The 16,433-nt window shown below is 35.8% G+C and overlaps 1 protein-coding gene and 1 long non-coding RNA gene across 3 annotated transcripts; both read right to left on the bottom strand.

Annotated features, from left to right (window-relative positions):
• Positions 1–2,334: 2,334 nt before the first annotated feature.
• On the bottom strand, positions 2,335–5,942 carry LOC133869859 (uncharacterized). Its single transcript, XR_009900565.1, has 3 exons — positions 5,633–5,942; positions 4,722–4,902; positions 2,335–3,191 (listed from the first exon to the last, which is right to left on the bottom strand). It is a non-coding gene; the product is annotated as an uncharacterized LOC133869859 (long non-coding RNA).
• Positions 5,943–8,604: 2,662 nt separating this feature from the next.
• On the bottom strand, positions 8,605–14,958 carry LOC133869520 (disease resistance protein RPM1-like). Of its 2 annotated transcripts, none has more exons than XM_062306547.1 (2): positions 14,764–14,958; positions 8,605–11,577 (listed from the first exon to the last, which is right to left on the bottom strand). In XM_062306547.1, exon 2 carries the CDS (start codon positions 11,532–11,534, stop codon positions 8,715–8,717), a length of 2,820 nt encoding a protein of 939 aa, XP_062162531.1. In that variant the 5' UTR covers positions 11,535–11,577; positions 14,764–14,958; the 3' UTR covers positions 8,605–8,714. The 2 variants fall into 2 exon arrangements, with proteins under 2 accessions (XP_062162531.1, XP_062162532.1); XM_062306548.1 differs by having other exon boundaries at positions 8,605–11,568.
• Positions 14,959–16,433: the final 1,475 nt, after the last annotated feature.

Genomic DNA, 16,433 nt, shown 5'->3' with positions numbered 1-16,433 from the left:
AATTGTTAAAATCAATTAATAATATTGTTTCCTTGATGGGAGGAACAATACAGTATTTGCAATATTTGAGGGTCCCTGACCTAGCCTAAAAATAAACAGCCTGTGTACACCATCAGTACGACAATTCAGTCATAGACATAGGTTAGAAGATCCCTCATATAACTTTTCTTGTTCTTCAAATGGATCGTGGAAACGCTTGAGCAAATATGGCTAGAGATAAGCCTAAATTCTTGTCTCTTATTTTTCGCTGCGCATGTTAGTTTGAGCATAATATGTTTACATGTTCTAACACTTACTTCCTGTTTTGAGCTGTTGTAACTGAGTGGGTTTGCCGGACAACTCAAATACCCACAAACTGAAAAGAATGAGAAGAGAGTGATATTGAAAAGGGAGAGCTTTCGGTTCTATGAAGAGGATCCATCGATGCCCTTTCATTTATAAAGAACTTGAAGGGTGCAGATGGTTTTAGAGCGAATCGATCAACAGACAGGGGCCTTGCAAGTGTTCGGTGAATTATCCAGCTTGAGCAGCAAGTTTTGGTGAGCTGTAGGGGGTGAGGTAAGAGAGAGAAGAGAACTAAGCGTGCAAGGGGGCTGTACCTAGCTTGAAGAAGCTTGAACGGCTGGATGTATTTGAGTGGAACCTGATCCACGGTTGAGAATGAGGCATTTGGGCCTTGAGCTGCTATGACAAGGCATGTAGGAGGATAGGAAATAATCAAGGGCTAGAGGTTAAACGTGGGGAGCAAGTTTGAGAGATGAGATATTTGGTTAAAAGTCAATGAAGGGGAAGAAGGAAGAAGCCATGCGTGAATGAGAGCATCACTTGGGCTCTAAGTTTTGTTCCACATGTGTGGGCTGCTGGGTTGGTTCCATAAGTCTGGGCTTTTATGTGGACTGGGCTGGGTTCATGTAGGAAAAAATGGGCCCACAAATTATTAATGCTAATTTTCGTCCAAATCAAGGGTAGTATATTTCACGGGTGTTTTCATACCCTTAACAAAATCTAAAAATTATTAAATTTGGAGCGTAGGTAGAGGACTTCGAGACGAGTGTTTTGAATTTTGAATTAACCAAAACAGAGTTTGTTTGATCCTGTTTTCATTATTCCAAAGTTTAAGGTCCGTTTGAACTTTTATTAAACTGAAACTATAAATGCTTTTTAATAAATGAATATTTATTTTCATAAATATTCATATTTATTCTCATAAATATTCATATTTATTCTTATACATTATTATTAGGTCTTAAATCATATTTTAATATATTTTATTCAATATCTTAAAATACGAGGTGTTGCAATGTCTATGAAGGCGTTGGCTAACGGGATACTTATGGAGAGCAACCTAGATGTCAGGATCATGGTAGGGATGAATCCCACGAATACCGAATGAAGATTGACCTCCCATCATTCAATGGGCATCTTCACATCGAAGACTTCTTAGATTGGGTGATGTAGGTAAAGAGGCTTTTTGATTATATGAGTATTCGCGAGGATCGCAAGGTGAAGTTAGTGGCATACAAGTCCAAGAGTGTCGACAAGGAGGTTGAACCATCCAAGCGTATGTTGATGATTTCTATTGCCTATCTACCCGAAATGATGTCATGGAGACAGAAGATCAATAAGGTTTCTATCCATCTTCTCTTTATTTTGAATGAGGCAATTAGTTTGGCAACCCGAGCGGAGAAGCAATTGGAGAGGCCTAGAGCACCAACCTGGGAGTGAAACCTAAGCGATTCGACAAGACCAACACAAGGCCAGGGAAAACAACCTCTAGTCCCAACGGTCACACCAAGTCAACTAGTGACTTCCACGGGGAAAGGAGCCAGTTGCAGTTCAAACATCTCAAGAACACCAGCTAACAATTTTTACACACAACCCAATTTAGACAAGTGTTTCAAATGCAACCAACCAAGACATAGGTCACATCAAAGTCCCCGAAGGAAGATGGTAAACTTGATCGAACCCGAGCCAAAAGAAGGATCCGAGAATGGATATGATAATACACCCGAGTATGAGGAAGAGGAGTTGGCTGATGCTGATGAGGGAATCCCACTTTCCCAATCCTTAGTAATTCAATGTTTACTCTTAACCCCGAGGCAAGAGGATTAATGTCAAATGCACAAGATTTTCGTACTCGCTGCACATTCAACCAGAGGGTATGTGATGCGGTTATTGATGGTGGTAGAGGGGATAATGTAGTGTCTAAGGAGATGGTATCGAAGTTGTTTGAAAACTGAGAAGTACCTATCCCCATACAAGATTGGATGGATCAAGCGGGGAACCGAGACACTAGTAATGGAGAGATGTTGTTTCACATTTTCGATTGGTAAGCATTACTCGGATTCTATTTTGTGTGATGTACTGGAGATAGACGCATGCCACTTAATCCTAGAAAGACCTTGGCAGTTTGACGTGGATGCCCAGCAGCAGGGAAGAGCTAACATCTACACTATCTTTTGGATGGTCGGAAGATAACATTTCGACCCTTACAAGAACTCGAAAATTCTGCTCATTCCAAGGGTAAGCCAGTCCTCCTATCCACTCGATCATAATTTATAGAAGAAGTTAAGGATGCCCGAGACATCATAGCATTGGTGATGGAGGGAACCCTGAGCTCCATCTCACAAGAATTTCCCGAGACAATGCAATCGATGTTAGAAGAATTCCAAGACATTATGCTTGAACCCACTCGAGGGTCATGCCATGTAACATTTGTTGCTCTGCTAATTGATCCTTGATCTGAGGAACTTAAACCATATCTTTCACTTCGTTCCTTGATTTCACATACTGATATTTTGATATCTTGAATCTTGGTAGCTATGTCATGATGTGGTTTTATTTTTTTCAATAAACGGCCAATTTGTTGTCGAAAAGCAATAGAACTTTGCTGGTGAAGATGTTGTGCCACATGAAGAACGTATTCATCTATTACATCATCTATATGACATGCTACTTCTCTCACTTGTTTCACCCACGTTTTGACACCATCTTGGAGGTCTCCTCCTTTATCTGTATCTTTGACAAAAAATTGGATGCTCTCCAGTTCATCTCTAATGTCTACAACTTGCTAGTGGACACCCCATAGCAATTTTGATTCATGAAGGATTAACTGAACCAGCTCGTTGATGACAAAGTTCACAACGGTTTCTATCATGGTTTCCTGTCTGATGTTCACCTAGTTAATGATGCTGTCACAATTAGAAAAGAATTTGGGTTAATTGTCACAGCCCAAGCCCAAAGGAAGTTATGTCGCCTACTAAGAACTTATATTTTTCTTTTCTAAGTAATCGTAATATCATTAAAACGCGAAAGTGCAACTCAATCACATAGGAATTATACAAGAAAAACGCTTAACTAGAAGGAGAAACGAGAACAAGAAATACTGAAAACTAAGCAAATTAGGAAAGACAAAAAAGTTGTTCAAAGGTAAAAAGTATTAAAGAACAAATACTATTTATACTAAGAACTAATATTAAACCTAATTGTATCAAAAATCCCAATTCGTCTCTAAGATATATTCTGCTTCTAGCATCACAATCTGGGTCCAATATACCAAGAAACTACAAAGTCGAAGTCTCTTCTTCCAACAATACAAATAACTAATACAACGACATACTTATTGAAACCTCTAATTCTAACCAGACTCCAACAGTCAGCTAACTGAGTATCGATCTCAATTTGAGTGACCTCCTGCCAATTTTGAATTTTATTTTTTATTTTTTATTTTTTTAAAAAATGAAAAATAAAAGAATGACCTAATGCATTGTAAGCATATTTTGACTATGAACATATCCACGGTCACATGATAGAGTAATCACTGATATGCCATGAAGACATCAAATATACCACAAAGACATCAATATGCCACAACGATGTCAATTATGCCACAAAGACATCAATTATCAAAAGCCCGAGGATAAATTCATTAAAATTCTCACATGTTTAATTTTCAATGTAAAATTCATCAATTCTAAGGTGAAGACAACCATTGTGTTGAGGAAATAAATTGCACAAGCAAGCTAGCCCATGATACTCATGCCAAATTGCAACAACAATATTGCCAAACATGCTTCTTAGCCTGCGTCAAAATCGAGTTCGCATCAACTAAAAAAAATAAGAGAAAACTTCAATTTTGCAATTATATTTTTAAACTTTAAAAAGTGTTAATTTAGTATATCCATCTTTAAATGTTTTTTAATTCTACCATCTGTTAGAATTTTACGTTAAATCCTAATCAAATGGTTAAGCCTTATCCAACCCCTCTCCCCCCTTCCCACCAAACAATAATTAAGCCTCATCCAATCAAATGGTAAAGATGATGGCTTCTGAATACCTCAACTTTCAACATAACTGTCTTTTTCATAAAACAAGTCTCTCTTTACTATAGTTGTTTAAGTTTGATGTAATCAAACAATTATTACAGGAAAACAGGTGAAAATAACCCTAAATCATTAAAATTGACTAATCAACCAGCAAAATAAAGAGAAGGGGGAAAACAAGGAAAAATAACCCTAACTCGAAAAAACTTATATTTAAGAATGAGCCTCCAACAAATTCAAACCCTAATTCTAAATTCACCACATTCCTTCAATTATTTTTAACAAATTAGGTATTCCTCCAACAAATTGAAACCTAAATCGAGATCCTACAATATCACTCAAAGATAAAACATGAATACAAGGTAGAGGATGAGAGATCGAGATGGAAGAAAAACACACTTGCAGGGGTTCGATGGAGGCGAGTTGGGAAGAGCTTGTTGCGTACACAGTGGGATGGCAATGGTACTGTGCGGCTTACTGGAGGGAATTTCGTGGCGCTAGAGAGAAACAAAATGAGAGAGAGAGAGAGAGAGAGAGAGAGAGAGAGAGAGAGATCAAAACCATATGCGCGCGGCTGGACCTGGCACCAAAAAGAAACAAAAAACAAATTAAAAGAGAAAGATTGAGATTTGAGAGTGAGAGGCGTCGTGGGGGAGAGCAATTCTCGAGAGCGGTGAAATATGTTAGAGAGCAATAGAGATAGAGCGGGATTATGTTTTCGTCAATTTAGTGTATTCTTCTTTAATATATATATATATTTTACCTATTCGTTAGAATTTTTTGTTAAATTCTAATGGAGGGGTGTCGAAATTCCTAAAATATCTTTCATTTTTTTAGGAACAAAAAAATAATAAAAAAAAAAAATTGCAAGACTTTAGGCATTGTTCAAGGTTGAACGAAATTTGTAAAAATATCAATGTCTGAATCTTTGAATTTTTATTTTTATTTTTTTATATATTTGGGTATTTTCAAAAATTTTGTAAAATCTTAATGGAAATGTGAAATTGAAAAAAAATTAAAAGATTGATATACTAAATTGACATTTTTTAAAATTTAAAAATATGATTATAAAAGTAATGAAAGCTATGGTAGTAAGGGAAGTTTTCTCAAGAAATAATATTTTTGCAAATTCTACAATAAGCATAAGAAATACCAACATCTACATTTAGTTTGTCCGAATCCATAAAACCCACTCCTCTACCAATAGCTACAACAACCCAATGGAAGAGACCCACTTGGAATTTGCAACAAAACCCCAAACAAATCTAAATAAGATCAAACCCAAGAGCTAAAATGGAAACATGATTTACAGTTTTTGTTCTCAAAGGCAGAAACTCTTCTTTGGGTTCTTCTCCTTCTTCTTTTTTGTAGTCGGACAGCATCTCACTCTCATGGATTGGGTCTCTCTCGGTTGGACCTCTCTCTTCGTCTCAGTCTCTCACTCAATCTCTCTCTCTGTCTCTCTCTCTCTCTCTCATGGTCTCTATCTCTCTGTGTCTCGGTGTGTGGGTGTGTGACGAGGTGAGAAGATGAAAGGGGAAGGGCTGGAAGCCGGGCGTGCATGAGGGAAACGAGAGAAGAAGGAAAATAGGAGAGGAAAAGAAAAGAAAGGGAAAGAAGAGCGGGTGAGGCGTGCGTGAAGGAAGAGAGAAAATAAAGAAAAGAAAAGGAAGAGGAAGAGAGATAAGGTGGAACACGTGGCGCAGTGTGAGTGGCTGGGAGAAGATGGGGTAATCTTTTCCAGCCAACCGAGTAATGACACGTGGCAAGGAAAGATTTCTTTTTATTATAAAACCTCAATTTCTATTAATTACATCAGGACCCTTATTTCTAATAATTCTATCATTTAACTATTTATTTTTAACCTCCACATTTATTTTAGTTACATTCAATCCATTCAATTAATTATTTATTCTATTAGGGCCCATTATTATTATTACTCTAGTTCTCTTATTTTAATCTAGACTTATTTTATTTTCTTAACGTAAATATTATTATCTAGAATATAATTATTTGTCGCATCTATTTAATAAATGTAATTTATTAATCGCTAAACTCTCTATTTAAATTTCTTGGTCTTTACTTCTCCCTGTACTAGAATCACTTTGACCATTTTATTCAACTGTTTGTATGTCACTCATATTTCCTTTTTCCTACTACTTTTCATAAACGCAAACGCCCACAATCTAAATCTTATCTTCTGAAGCAAACCCAATGAAAACAAGAACACCCACAAACCAAAAACAAGAAAACCCCACAAAAATCCAATCTTTAAAGCAAAAAAAATGAATACACAAAAAGAAGAGGCACATTCAACCAAAATGGGGGTGGCCAGCCACCCCTTGGTCAGCCACCCCTCTTCTTTTTCTATTTTTTTTCTTTTCTTTCATTTTTTTTTTTTAAGTTTTCAATATTTTAATTAATTTTTTTATATTAAAACACATGTCAACCCTCAGGGGTTGACACATGGCAGAGCGTTAAATTTTGGACGAAAAAATGGACGGAGGTTCCAAGTCCATCTTTTTGTAAAACTCAGGTACCATCTGCGATATGTTTTGAAACTCAGATACCAAAAAATAAAGTTTTCAAAACTCAGGTACTAATAAGGTATTTAACCATTTCTTTTATTACACTTTGTCTCACATTCAAAAGTTATGAGTATTTTGTGTGCTTTATAAGCATTTATCATGCTCTTATACTCGATAAGATTTTGAGTATACATGTGCTACTTGCGTCACCCAGTGCAAAGCACTGGTCGTCGCATGCGTGTCGCTTTAACGCTTTAGACGCACTTAGCACTTCACATCGTTACACATGAGATTATTAATTACGTGTGTATTTTTTCTGACGCACTTAGCACACTACATTCGGGTAGTATTGTATCTTGATGACAAAATTATTGTATTCCCTTTTGCAAAACTTATTGTTTAAGTGGGAGAATTATTTATCTAAGAGACATATTTACATTCACCTTAATTTCCAGTGTTCTTTCTATACAATTTTTTTTTTTTTCAATTTTCTGTAGTTCCACGTCTTTATTTCCAACAAACAGAACATGTAAATTACTATTCACAGTAAAATTTATTTTTTCTCTTTTTCCCTCGCCCCCTTTATCACACTCTTCCTCCACCCAAACAAAACAAAAAAGTAGAGAGCTTCCACTCAAAGACACCACCGCCAAGCGCCACTCCGAATAAGTCGTGCCAAAAAAAAAAAAAACCAAAGTCACACAAACCCATCTCAAAACAAACGTTAGTTTGCTGAAATAATTCTTGGCTATCTTATTCATCAAGCAACAAATCTTTTATAGGCTTCTCTTCTGACCTCATTTTCACACCCGAGAGGGCTGGCCCTAGTCGGGGAGATAATCGATGGTTTCTGCTCCTGAAATTTATGCTTAATTTCCTTTTGACAGTATTGCCATTTTATTTTAATTTTTTCAAATTTAATTGGGTTATGTCTCTCATGATCTTTTGTTGTAATAAATATTTCAACTTATATAGAAAAAATAAAATAAAATTATGTGAATGCAAATTTGGCACTGCAAACTTTAATCAAGTAAATCATATTTTCTTTCTTACTCAAGTTTTTCGGAACATTAAGTGAAGCTATAGTAAAAGACTAAATCTTTTAAATTGTTATCACTTTTAATCTATCAAACAATGAAAGTATAAAAAGAAAGACTTGATTGTCAAGGTAAGATTTTTTTTTATTTATATTTAAGACTTTATTTCCTTTACTTATTAGGACAAGATTTGCTTTATTTATTTTTTCATTTTTATGATTAAGTTTACTATTGCTAATTTGTTACTAGGAATAGGTTTACTATTACGACTACAAATATGTTTACTATTACTACTAAGATTATGATTTCTTTCTCTACAAGTATTTATTTTCTATAAAAAGGCTTCCTTACTATGTAAAAGAATCAATTGAATTCTTATCAAATCAATTGAAGGGAGAGTTACCACCCCCTTTTGGTGAAGGGTAGTGGCTGCCCCCCATGATGGTTAGCCTCCAATTTATTTATTTATTTTTTGTCCTTTTTTTGTTTTAAAAAAACTTCTCATTTTTTTTTAAAAAAAAAACACTTTTCAATTATTAAACAATTTTTTTTTGTGGACCCCACAGTCAACACTTATTCAAATGTGGCCCCACTAGAAACACTTCTCAATTTTCACTTTTTTGAAACCCAAAACAAAAAACACTTTTTTTGAAAACCTTACCAAACAAGCACAAGACTCACTTTAACTTCATCTAGAATAGATGGCATACAACAGGAAGAGATTAATTTTCTTTCTATATGAAGGACATGTTCTTAACAAATTTAAAAGCTTTGGATCCAGAACTCTGCATTACAACATCATATGGGAATATTTTACCCAGCAATTGCTAGGTCGAAACTCCTTGCAGACGCTCCAACAAGTGTGGGTCACCAAGCTTGTATGTTTGATATCGTTCTCCTTTAATCCTATACCTGAGACGGATAGTACTTACCTTCTTCACTTTCCAATAATCTTCGCCTCCTTCTGGCTGCATACGTAGCACAAATTCTCCCCGCATTTCATAGAAGCCAAGAATCTTTAGGCTTTCCAAGTGCTGGATTCCAGAAGGTAGCTCCTTCATCTGCGGGCATGGCCCAATCTCTAGCTGCTCAAGACTGGTCAGTGATCCTCTGTCTATTTCCACAATCTTCAATTCTTTCAACTCTCTGAGTGCGAGCCTCTTGAGTTTTCGAAAACCACCTACCTCAAAATGCAGCTGCTCCCCATTATATGCTTGATTGAAGGAAAGGGTAATTAGATTTGGCAAAGCCTGGAGACACGACAATTGATCTTCCTTCAATGATGAGAAAAATAAGATTAGCGAGACAAGATTCTGAAGCTCTAGAATCCAGTTGGGCAACTTCTCCAATCGTCCCCTAAGATAGATATGCTCTAGAAATGGAGGTGGTGATGAAATTGATTGTAAGTCTATAATCTCATTTTCATTGATTGAGCCTACATGCAAATTTGTAAGGTGGACCATATTTTGTATGGAGGTACACAGAGCCCTCCCACGTTTTGCAGTCATCCTTGAAATGCCCAAAATCCTCAATTGACTCAACTTTCCAAGCTCTTCAAATAGACCACCCCCATGATGATCATTAATAGATGATAGTGTTTGCAAGTCTTTTAAACATCCAATCCCTTCATGTATTTTTACTCCTTGGATAGAATGAAAGCTACTTTTAATTTCGAAATCATGAGAAAGAGCCAAAATATGTCTCAGCTTATAAAGCCTTAATATCTCAATTGGTAGCTCACACACTGCGGTTTCCAAGACATTTAGTGTTTGTAGGTTTTGTAGTCTACCCACCGACTTTGGAAGTATCTTCACTTTTGTTCTCCTTAAATTTAAGTTCTTCAAGTGGAATAAATTGCCAACTTCTTGAGGAAGATAATCTATAGGAGCATCTTCAAAATCTAACACTTTCAAAAGCTTGAACTTTTTGAACAATTTAACTATGAAAGACCTGGGCATTTCACTAATGTTAAAGAGAAAAACAGAACGAATCCGAGAGTACTCACTTGTCTCGAAAACATTTTCTCTAACATCGTGGATTGATAGGCACCGACTTTTTCCATGGGAAGTTGTGTCACCAGCTTCCAGAACTTGACAGAAATTCAACTCTTCAGCCTTCGATAGGATGATTTCATGCAACAGATCATGGATTCTATATTGTTTGTATATCTCATAATCAAGCTCCCCAAATGAAACTTGAACCAAGTTTCTATGGATGAGCTCCATTAAGTATTCTCCAGCCACGTCTTCCAAAGCTTTGCCCTTCTTTCCTTTTATAAAGCCCTCGGCTACCCATAGCCGCAGTAATCTTGAACCACTGATTGAGTAGTCCTCCGGAAAAATGCCGAAGTACAAGTAGCATGACTTTAGGTAGCACGGAAGATCATGATAACTGAGAAAGAGAATGTTAGTAATACTTGTAAGGTGGGGATTGCATTCTAGCTCAGAACATAGGCTATCGAGCAACTTTTGCCATTCTAACGGCACCTTCTCCTTTGTTGACAGAAGACCACCTATAGCAACTATTGCAAGTGGCAGGCCTTCACATTTTCTAACGATGTCCATCGACTGTCTCACCAACTCTCTCGGACAGCCCCCTTGAAACTCGGTCTGGAATGCCTTTCTGCAAAACAATTCCCAAGCCTTGTCTTGAGATAGAGGTTGTAGCTTGTGCACTTGATCATATAAAGATTCTCTACAAGAAACACCAATGAGATCATTGCGTGTTGTGATGATAATCCTACTGCCTCTGTCATTGCATGGTAAAGCATGTTTCATAATTTCCCAAAACTCTATCTTCCAGACGTCATCAAAAACCACAACATACCTCTTTTGTTGTAAACATTTCCTCAGCTGGCTAATTAGTGTGATCTCGTCTGTCATGTTTATTTGCCCCGGAGTAGTAGTTTCTTTTTCCCCGTAGATTTGCTTTGTCATAGACATGAGTATCTTCAACACATTGTATGATTGAGACACAGTGATCCAAACACAGCAATCAAAGTGTCCCTTCACTGATTCATTCTCATATACTTTTTTAGTAAGAGTTGTCTTACCAATTCCGCCCATGCCTACCACTGAAATCACAGAGCGTTTAGATACTCCCCCTACCAACCAGCTTACGAGTTCATCCCTCGTAGACTCAATACCCACAACTGCATCTTCCTCAATGAAAAGTGAACCCACTCGAAGGACATGCCATGTAACATTTGTTGCTCTGCTACTTGATCCTTGATCTAAGAAACTAAAACCATATCTTTCTCTTCGTTCCTTGATTTCACAGACTGATATTTTGATATCTTGAATCTTGGTAGCTATGTCATGATGTGGCTTTATTGTTTTCAATGAATGACCAATTTTATGAAGAAAAGCAATAAAACTTTGCTGATGAAGACGTTGTGCCACGTGAAGAACGTATTCATCTATTACATCTTCTATATGATATGCTACTTCTCTCACTTGTTTTACCCACATTTTGACACCATCTTGGAGGTCTCCTCCTTTATCTGTATCTTTGAGAAAACACTGAATGCTTTCCAATTCATCTCGAATGTCCACAACTTGCTGGTGGATACCCCGTAGCAATTTTGATTCATGAACGATCAATTGAACCAGCTCGTTGATGACAAGGGTCACAATGGTTTCTGTCATGGTTTCCTGCCTGATCTTCAGCTAGTTAATGATACTGTCACAACTAGAAAAGAATTTGGGTTAATTGTCATGGCCCAAACCCAAAAATTATACAAGAGAAGTATTTAACTAGAAGGAGAAACGAGAACAAGAAATCTTGAAAACTAAGCAAATTAAGAAAGACAAACACAATTGTTCAAAGATAAAAAGTATTGAAGAGCAAATACTATTTATACTAAGAACCAATTATTTATACTACCAAATCAATTATAAAACATCAATTAGAGATCTATAAATATTCCAACCAAACTTAATAACAAAATATATTTTTTTTTCTTTTTTTTGTTAAAGTACTTCATAACTGCCAAACACAATAAATCAAAAATCTCAATTCGTCTCTTCTTCCAGCATCACAATCTGGATCGAATATACTATAAAACTAAAAACTCAAAGTCTTTTCTTCCAACAATACAAATAACTAATACAACGACATACTTATTGAAACCTCTAATTCTAACAGGACTCCAGCAGTCAGCTAACTGAGTATTGATCTCAATTCAAGGGACCTCCCGCTAACTTTGATTTTTTTTTTTTAAAAAAAAATGAAAAGTAAAAGGATGACCTAATGCCTTGTAAGCAGCATAGATAATAGCGCCAGAGGAATTGCAAGATTAAGCTAAATAACATTTCAAATTCCAAAACACTATGAGCCAAACAAATTCCCACAAAAGAATATTTTGACTAGAAGCCTATATATCCAAGGTCACATGATAAGAGTAATCACTGTTATGCCATGAAGACATTAAATATACCACAAAGACATCAATATGCCACAACGATGTCAATTATGCCACAAAGACATCAATTATCAAAACCGCGAGGATAAATTCATAAAATGATCACATGTTTAATTTTCCACGTAAAATTTATTATAAACATTGATAAATCATATTTACATCAATTTGCAATGATATCCAATACCACAAACCAACAAGTCAACAATTCCCCATAAGTAATATCAATGCATTTACCAAGTGCAGGTAATTTTCTCAACGCACAAGTACAAGAAAATATCAAGCAATATAAAAATGTTTACTTTCATGCACAATGTTCTAGAATCGTGTTTAAACAAGTAAAAAATGATATTTTTTAAATTCTGTTAGCTAAGCTACATACCTTGCTCGCTAACAAACCAAGTCGTCTTCCAAAAGTAGAAACAACAACTCACTCAAAGCCAAAATATTTATAACAATCCGTCAAAGCTTGAAAAACTACTATTTATTCTAATAAATTAAATTTAAAATAAGAAAAACCGACACTATGAGTAACAATAATAAGATAACAATTAATGTGCCCTAATTCATAAAGCCTAAACCTCATTTCTACAACCAAACTTTACTTGGCATCCCTTAAACTAAGATACGACAGTGCTCGAATTTTCTCCAAATTCTTCCAAACTTCCCATTAGTGCACATACATAGCTGTGGAATTCATCCCTATCCTTCATCACCCTTAACAAAAGTACACACACCAATAATGACCACTCTGAATGCTTGATCAGCACCTCAATTTCTTCTGCTAAATGCTGTTAAGGAAAGATAGACACACAAAATGTGGATCTTACTGCATGTGTAGTGAATCCTACCTACACTTGATTCACGGGATGTGTCTTTCCTCATAAGTCTATATATGGTTTTCTTGTAAATGTAAATGTATCAAGCAGAAATCTATTTTAGAAATGCATTTCTCCATCTTCTTATTCTGTCTTAATCTCATTTATCTTCTGCAATCTGTTAGACTTTACAAATACAGACAAATCAATAATGTTCATTTGTTTACAATTAAAGAAAAGTTATGTGTTTCTCACCCCATAGCCATTATATATTTCAGTACCAGACCTAACATTTCATACATGTCCATCAAACCCCTATAAACTTTTTTGGACATCTTGTTACCATATAGTACTATTATTGAAAGGAACTCCCAAATGCACGATGCTGTTTTAATTTTAGTAAACTACAAATGCCGATAAACCAGCAGAAAAACTACATGACAATGTTTCAGCAAACAGCCCACAACATTTGGTCTCTGTTTTTGGAAAAGCATCCCAATTCTAATGAGTAAACAAAAATACCAACAAAACCAAAAACAGAAAACGCACATAAAAATCCAATCTTTAAAGCAAAAGAAAAGAATACCCATAAAGAAGAAGCACGTTCAACTAAATAAAATAATAAAATAAGATCTATGCTCACAAAGAACATTGCAGAAACTAGGGGAATTTGAAGCTTTTACCTTGAATTACATTGGGTATGGCTGCATTTTGTGGGTGAAGAGTTTGACAAAAGTGTTGGCAGAGGAAGGTGTTTACTTATCAAAAAAAAAAAAAAACAGATGAGTTCTGTGTTTCTCATCCCATAACCATCATATATATCAGTAGACTCAGTACCAGACCCAACATTGTATGCAAGCTCATCAAACCCTATAAACTTTGAAAGGAACTCCTAATTGTACGATGCTGCTTTAATTTCAGTAACCCACCAGAAAAGCTACATGACTATGTTTCAGCAGACAGCTCACCACAATTGGTCTCTGCTTTTTGACAGGAATCCCAATTTTAAGGTGAAGACAACCATATATTGCCATGTACACATGCATTGTGTTGCACAGGAAATAAACACTGGTCAAATCATATGCACAAGCAAGCTCATGATACTCAAACCAAATAGCAACAGTAATATCACCACACCTGCTTCTTAGCCTGCGTCAAGAGTTAGCGTTCAAATAGAATAAATAATCTTACAGCAGATTCTGCAATAACCGTCAGAAACTCCAACATCTACATTTAGTTTTTCTCAATCCAAAGAAAATCAGAAACTCCTACTTCATTTGGTTCTACAAAGCGGAGAGAAGCATCACCTCCCCCCATTGTAAGAATCACTTTGACAACTTTATTAAACTATTTTCCGTTCTTCTTTCACGAATATTATGTCACTCATTTTTCCTTCTTCGAACTACTTCTTATAAACGCAAACACCCACAATCTAAATCTTCTCCTCTGATTCTCTGAAGCAAACCCAATGAAAACAAGAACACCCACAAACCAAAAACAACAAACCCCCATAAAAATCCAATCTTTAAAGCAAAAGAAAAGAATACGCAAAAAAGAAGAGTCACGTTCAACAACAAAAAAAAGAAATCTATGCTCACAAAGAACATTGCAGAAACTAGGGGAATTTGAATCTTTTACCTTGAATTGCGTTGGGTATGGCAGCATTTTGTGGGTGAAGAGTTTGACAAAAATGTTGCCAGAGGAAGGTAGCTTGGGGGTGGTGAGATGGCTGCTGTTTTTAACTTGAGTGGTTGCCCAAAGGCCCCAAACGATGGAGAAATCAGCTTCAGTTTCAGTTTTTTTGGGGGCCTGCGTTGAACCAAGATATACGCAATTAATGTTTGCAACTCTTTTGAGATTTGGAAGAGAGGGTAAAGATAATAGCAGTGTATGTTTCTGGTCTTCTTCAACCTCTTCTTTTCCTTGGACCGACCAGAAGTCTGGTCCACTTTCAATTCACCGCCAAACAAGGGAAAAAAGGGTCAGCCTAAATAAAGTCAGGTTTTGAGGCGGCAGAGAGGCGAGTTGGTTCCAAGTCTTCCAAATGAAAAAGAAAAAAGGAAAAGTCCGATCTAAATAGTTACCAAAAACTTACCGGATACTATAATTTATTTTTATTTTTAACTCTATATTATTTAGATGTATTTTTTTAGTTATCGTATTTTTTACTTTTTGCTTTTTTAATTTTTTTTAATTTTTCAAATGGTCCTATTTAGTGATATTTGTCAACAATAATGATCATTTTTCTAACGCAAATTTTGTAACGGTAATTTTTTCTTAAATAACAAATTTTCTAACGGTCATATTTGTATGCTCTATGAAAATCAAACCAAACGCAAACTAAAACCAAGCCCAGATTTGTCTATAAAAATAATCTTTTATCAAATCATCTGATAAAAAGAAACCCTGCTTCACCCAATTTCCCAAACATGCATTGCCCATTTATCAAAAAACGAAATGGATTGGATGATTGCATTGCCCATTTTTTATGAGAATATTCCTTTTTACAAAACGAAATAGATTGGATGGTAGATACTAGATAGGCTATGGAACTAATAAATCTGCAAGAGAGTGAAGAACGCTGCAATAAACGGGTAAACAAAATGATAGTGCCAAACGCATAGACTGCGAAATCACAGTGCCAAACGCATGAACTTACATTATAAAGAACAAACAATAACAGTCCTGTATGGTGTAGCAAAATTTCACACTGAGTTGAGACTAAGTCACTAAGGCCAATCACTTAAAAACACATCATGCTAAGTCTCAAGTTGTATCACACCATTCTTGGAATTGATTTGATGGTACTTCTCATTGATGCGCCCATTGTGCACAACATTAACAAGGTTAATCTCCACATGTCCCAACGATTCCTACAAAATGAAGGTAGACAATTTAATGTTGGAAATAAGTATGTAGGAAAAAACCATTGCATAGAAAAAGAAGGTAAATATGATGATACCTTTGATAGAAAATTGATGCATCTTCGCTTGCTCATAACCTCAACACGAATCTTCTCATGAAGAGGAGACTCCTTCAGCATAAACTGGAATTCTTCCTCCCAAATAGGGTCACGAGTTCCTCTTATCATCTAAACAAACCAAATTGTAGAGATTCAAAACATGCAACAGTTCATTCAAATGACTGCAGAAAATGTGATTCCAAGAACTTAGACAATGACTGTGTATCTTGAAATTGAAAGCCAAATCTGATGCTTTTTATAAGGATGGTGCTAATCGAAAACCCAACATCGATTCATAAAATATGTTCTAAGAAAAGAGTTTGGCTTGCCTCCAGTGAAAAAAAAT

The sequence above is a fragment of the Alnus glutinosa genome, chromosome 5, assembly GCF_958979055.1.
Source record: "Alnus glutinosa chromosome 5, dhAlnGlut1.1, whole genome shotgun sequence".
Taxonomy (NCBI): domain Eukaryota; kingdom Viridiplantae; phylum Streptophyta; class Magnoliopsida; order Fagales; family Betulaceae; genus Alnus; species Alnus glutinosa.
Note: the sequence above shows the minus strand (reverse complement) of the source record. Positions and strands in the feature narration are given on the sequence as shown.

What these genes read in the sequence shown, in the direction of transcription:
- LOC133869520 (XM_062306547.1), bottom strand. Translation starts at nt 11,534, where the DNA reads ATGACAGAAACCATTGTGACCCTTGTCATCAACGAGCTGGTTCAATTG.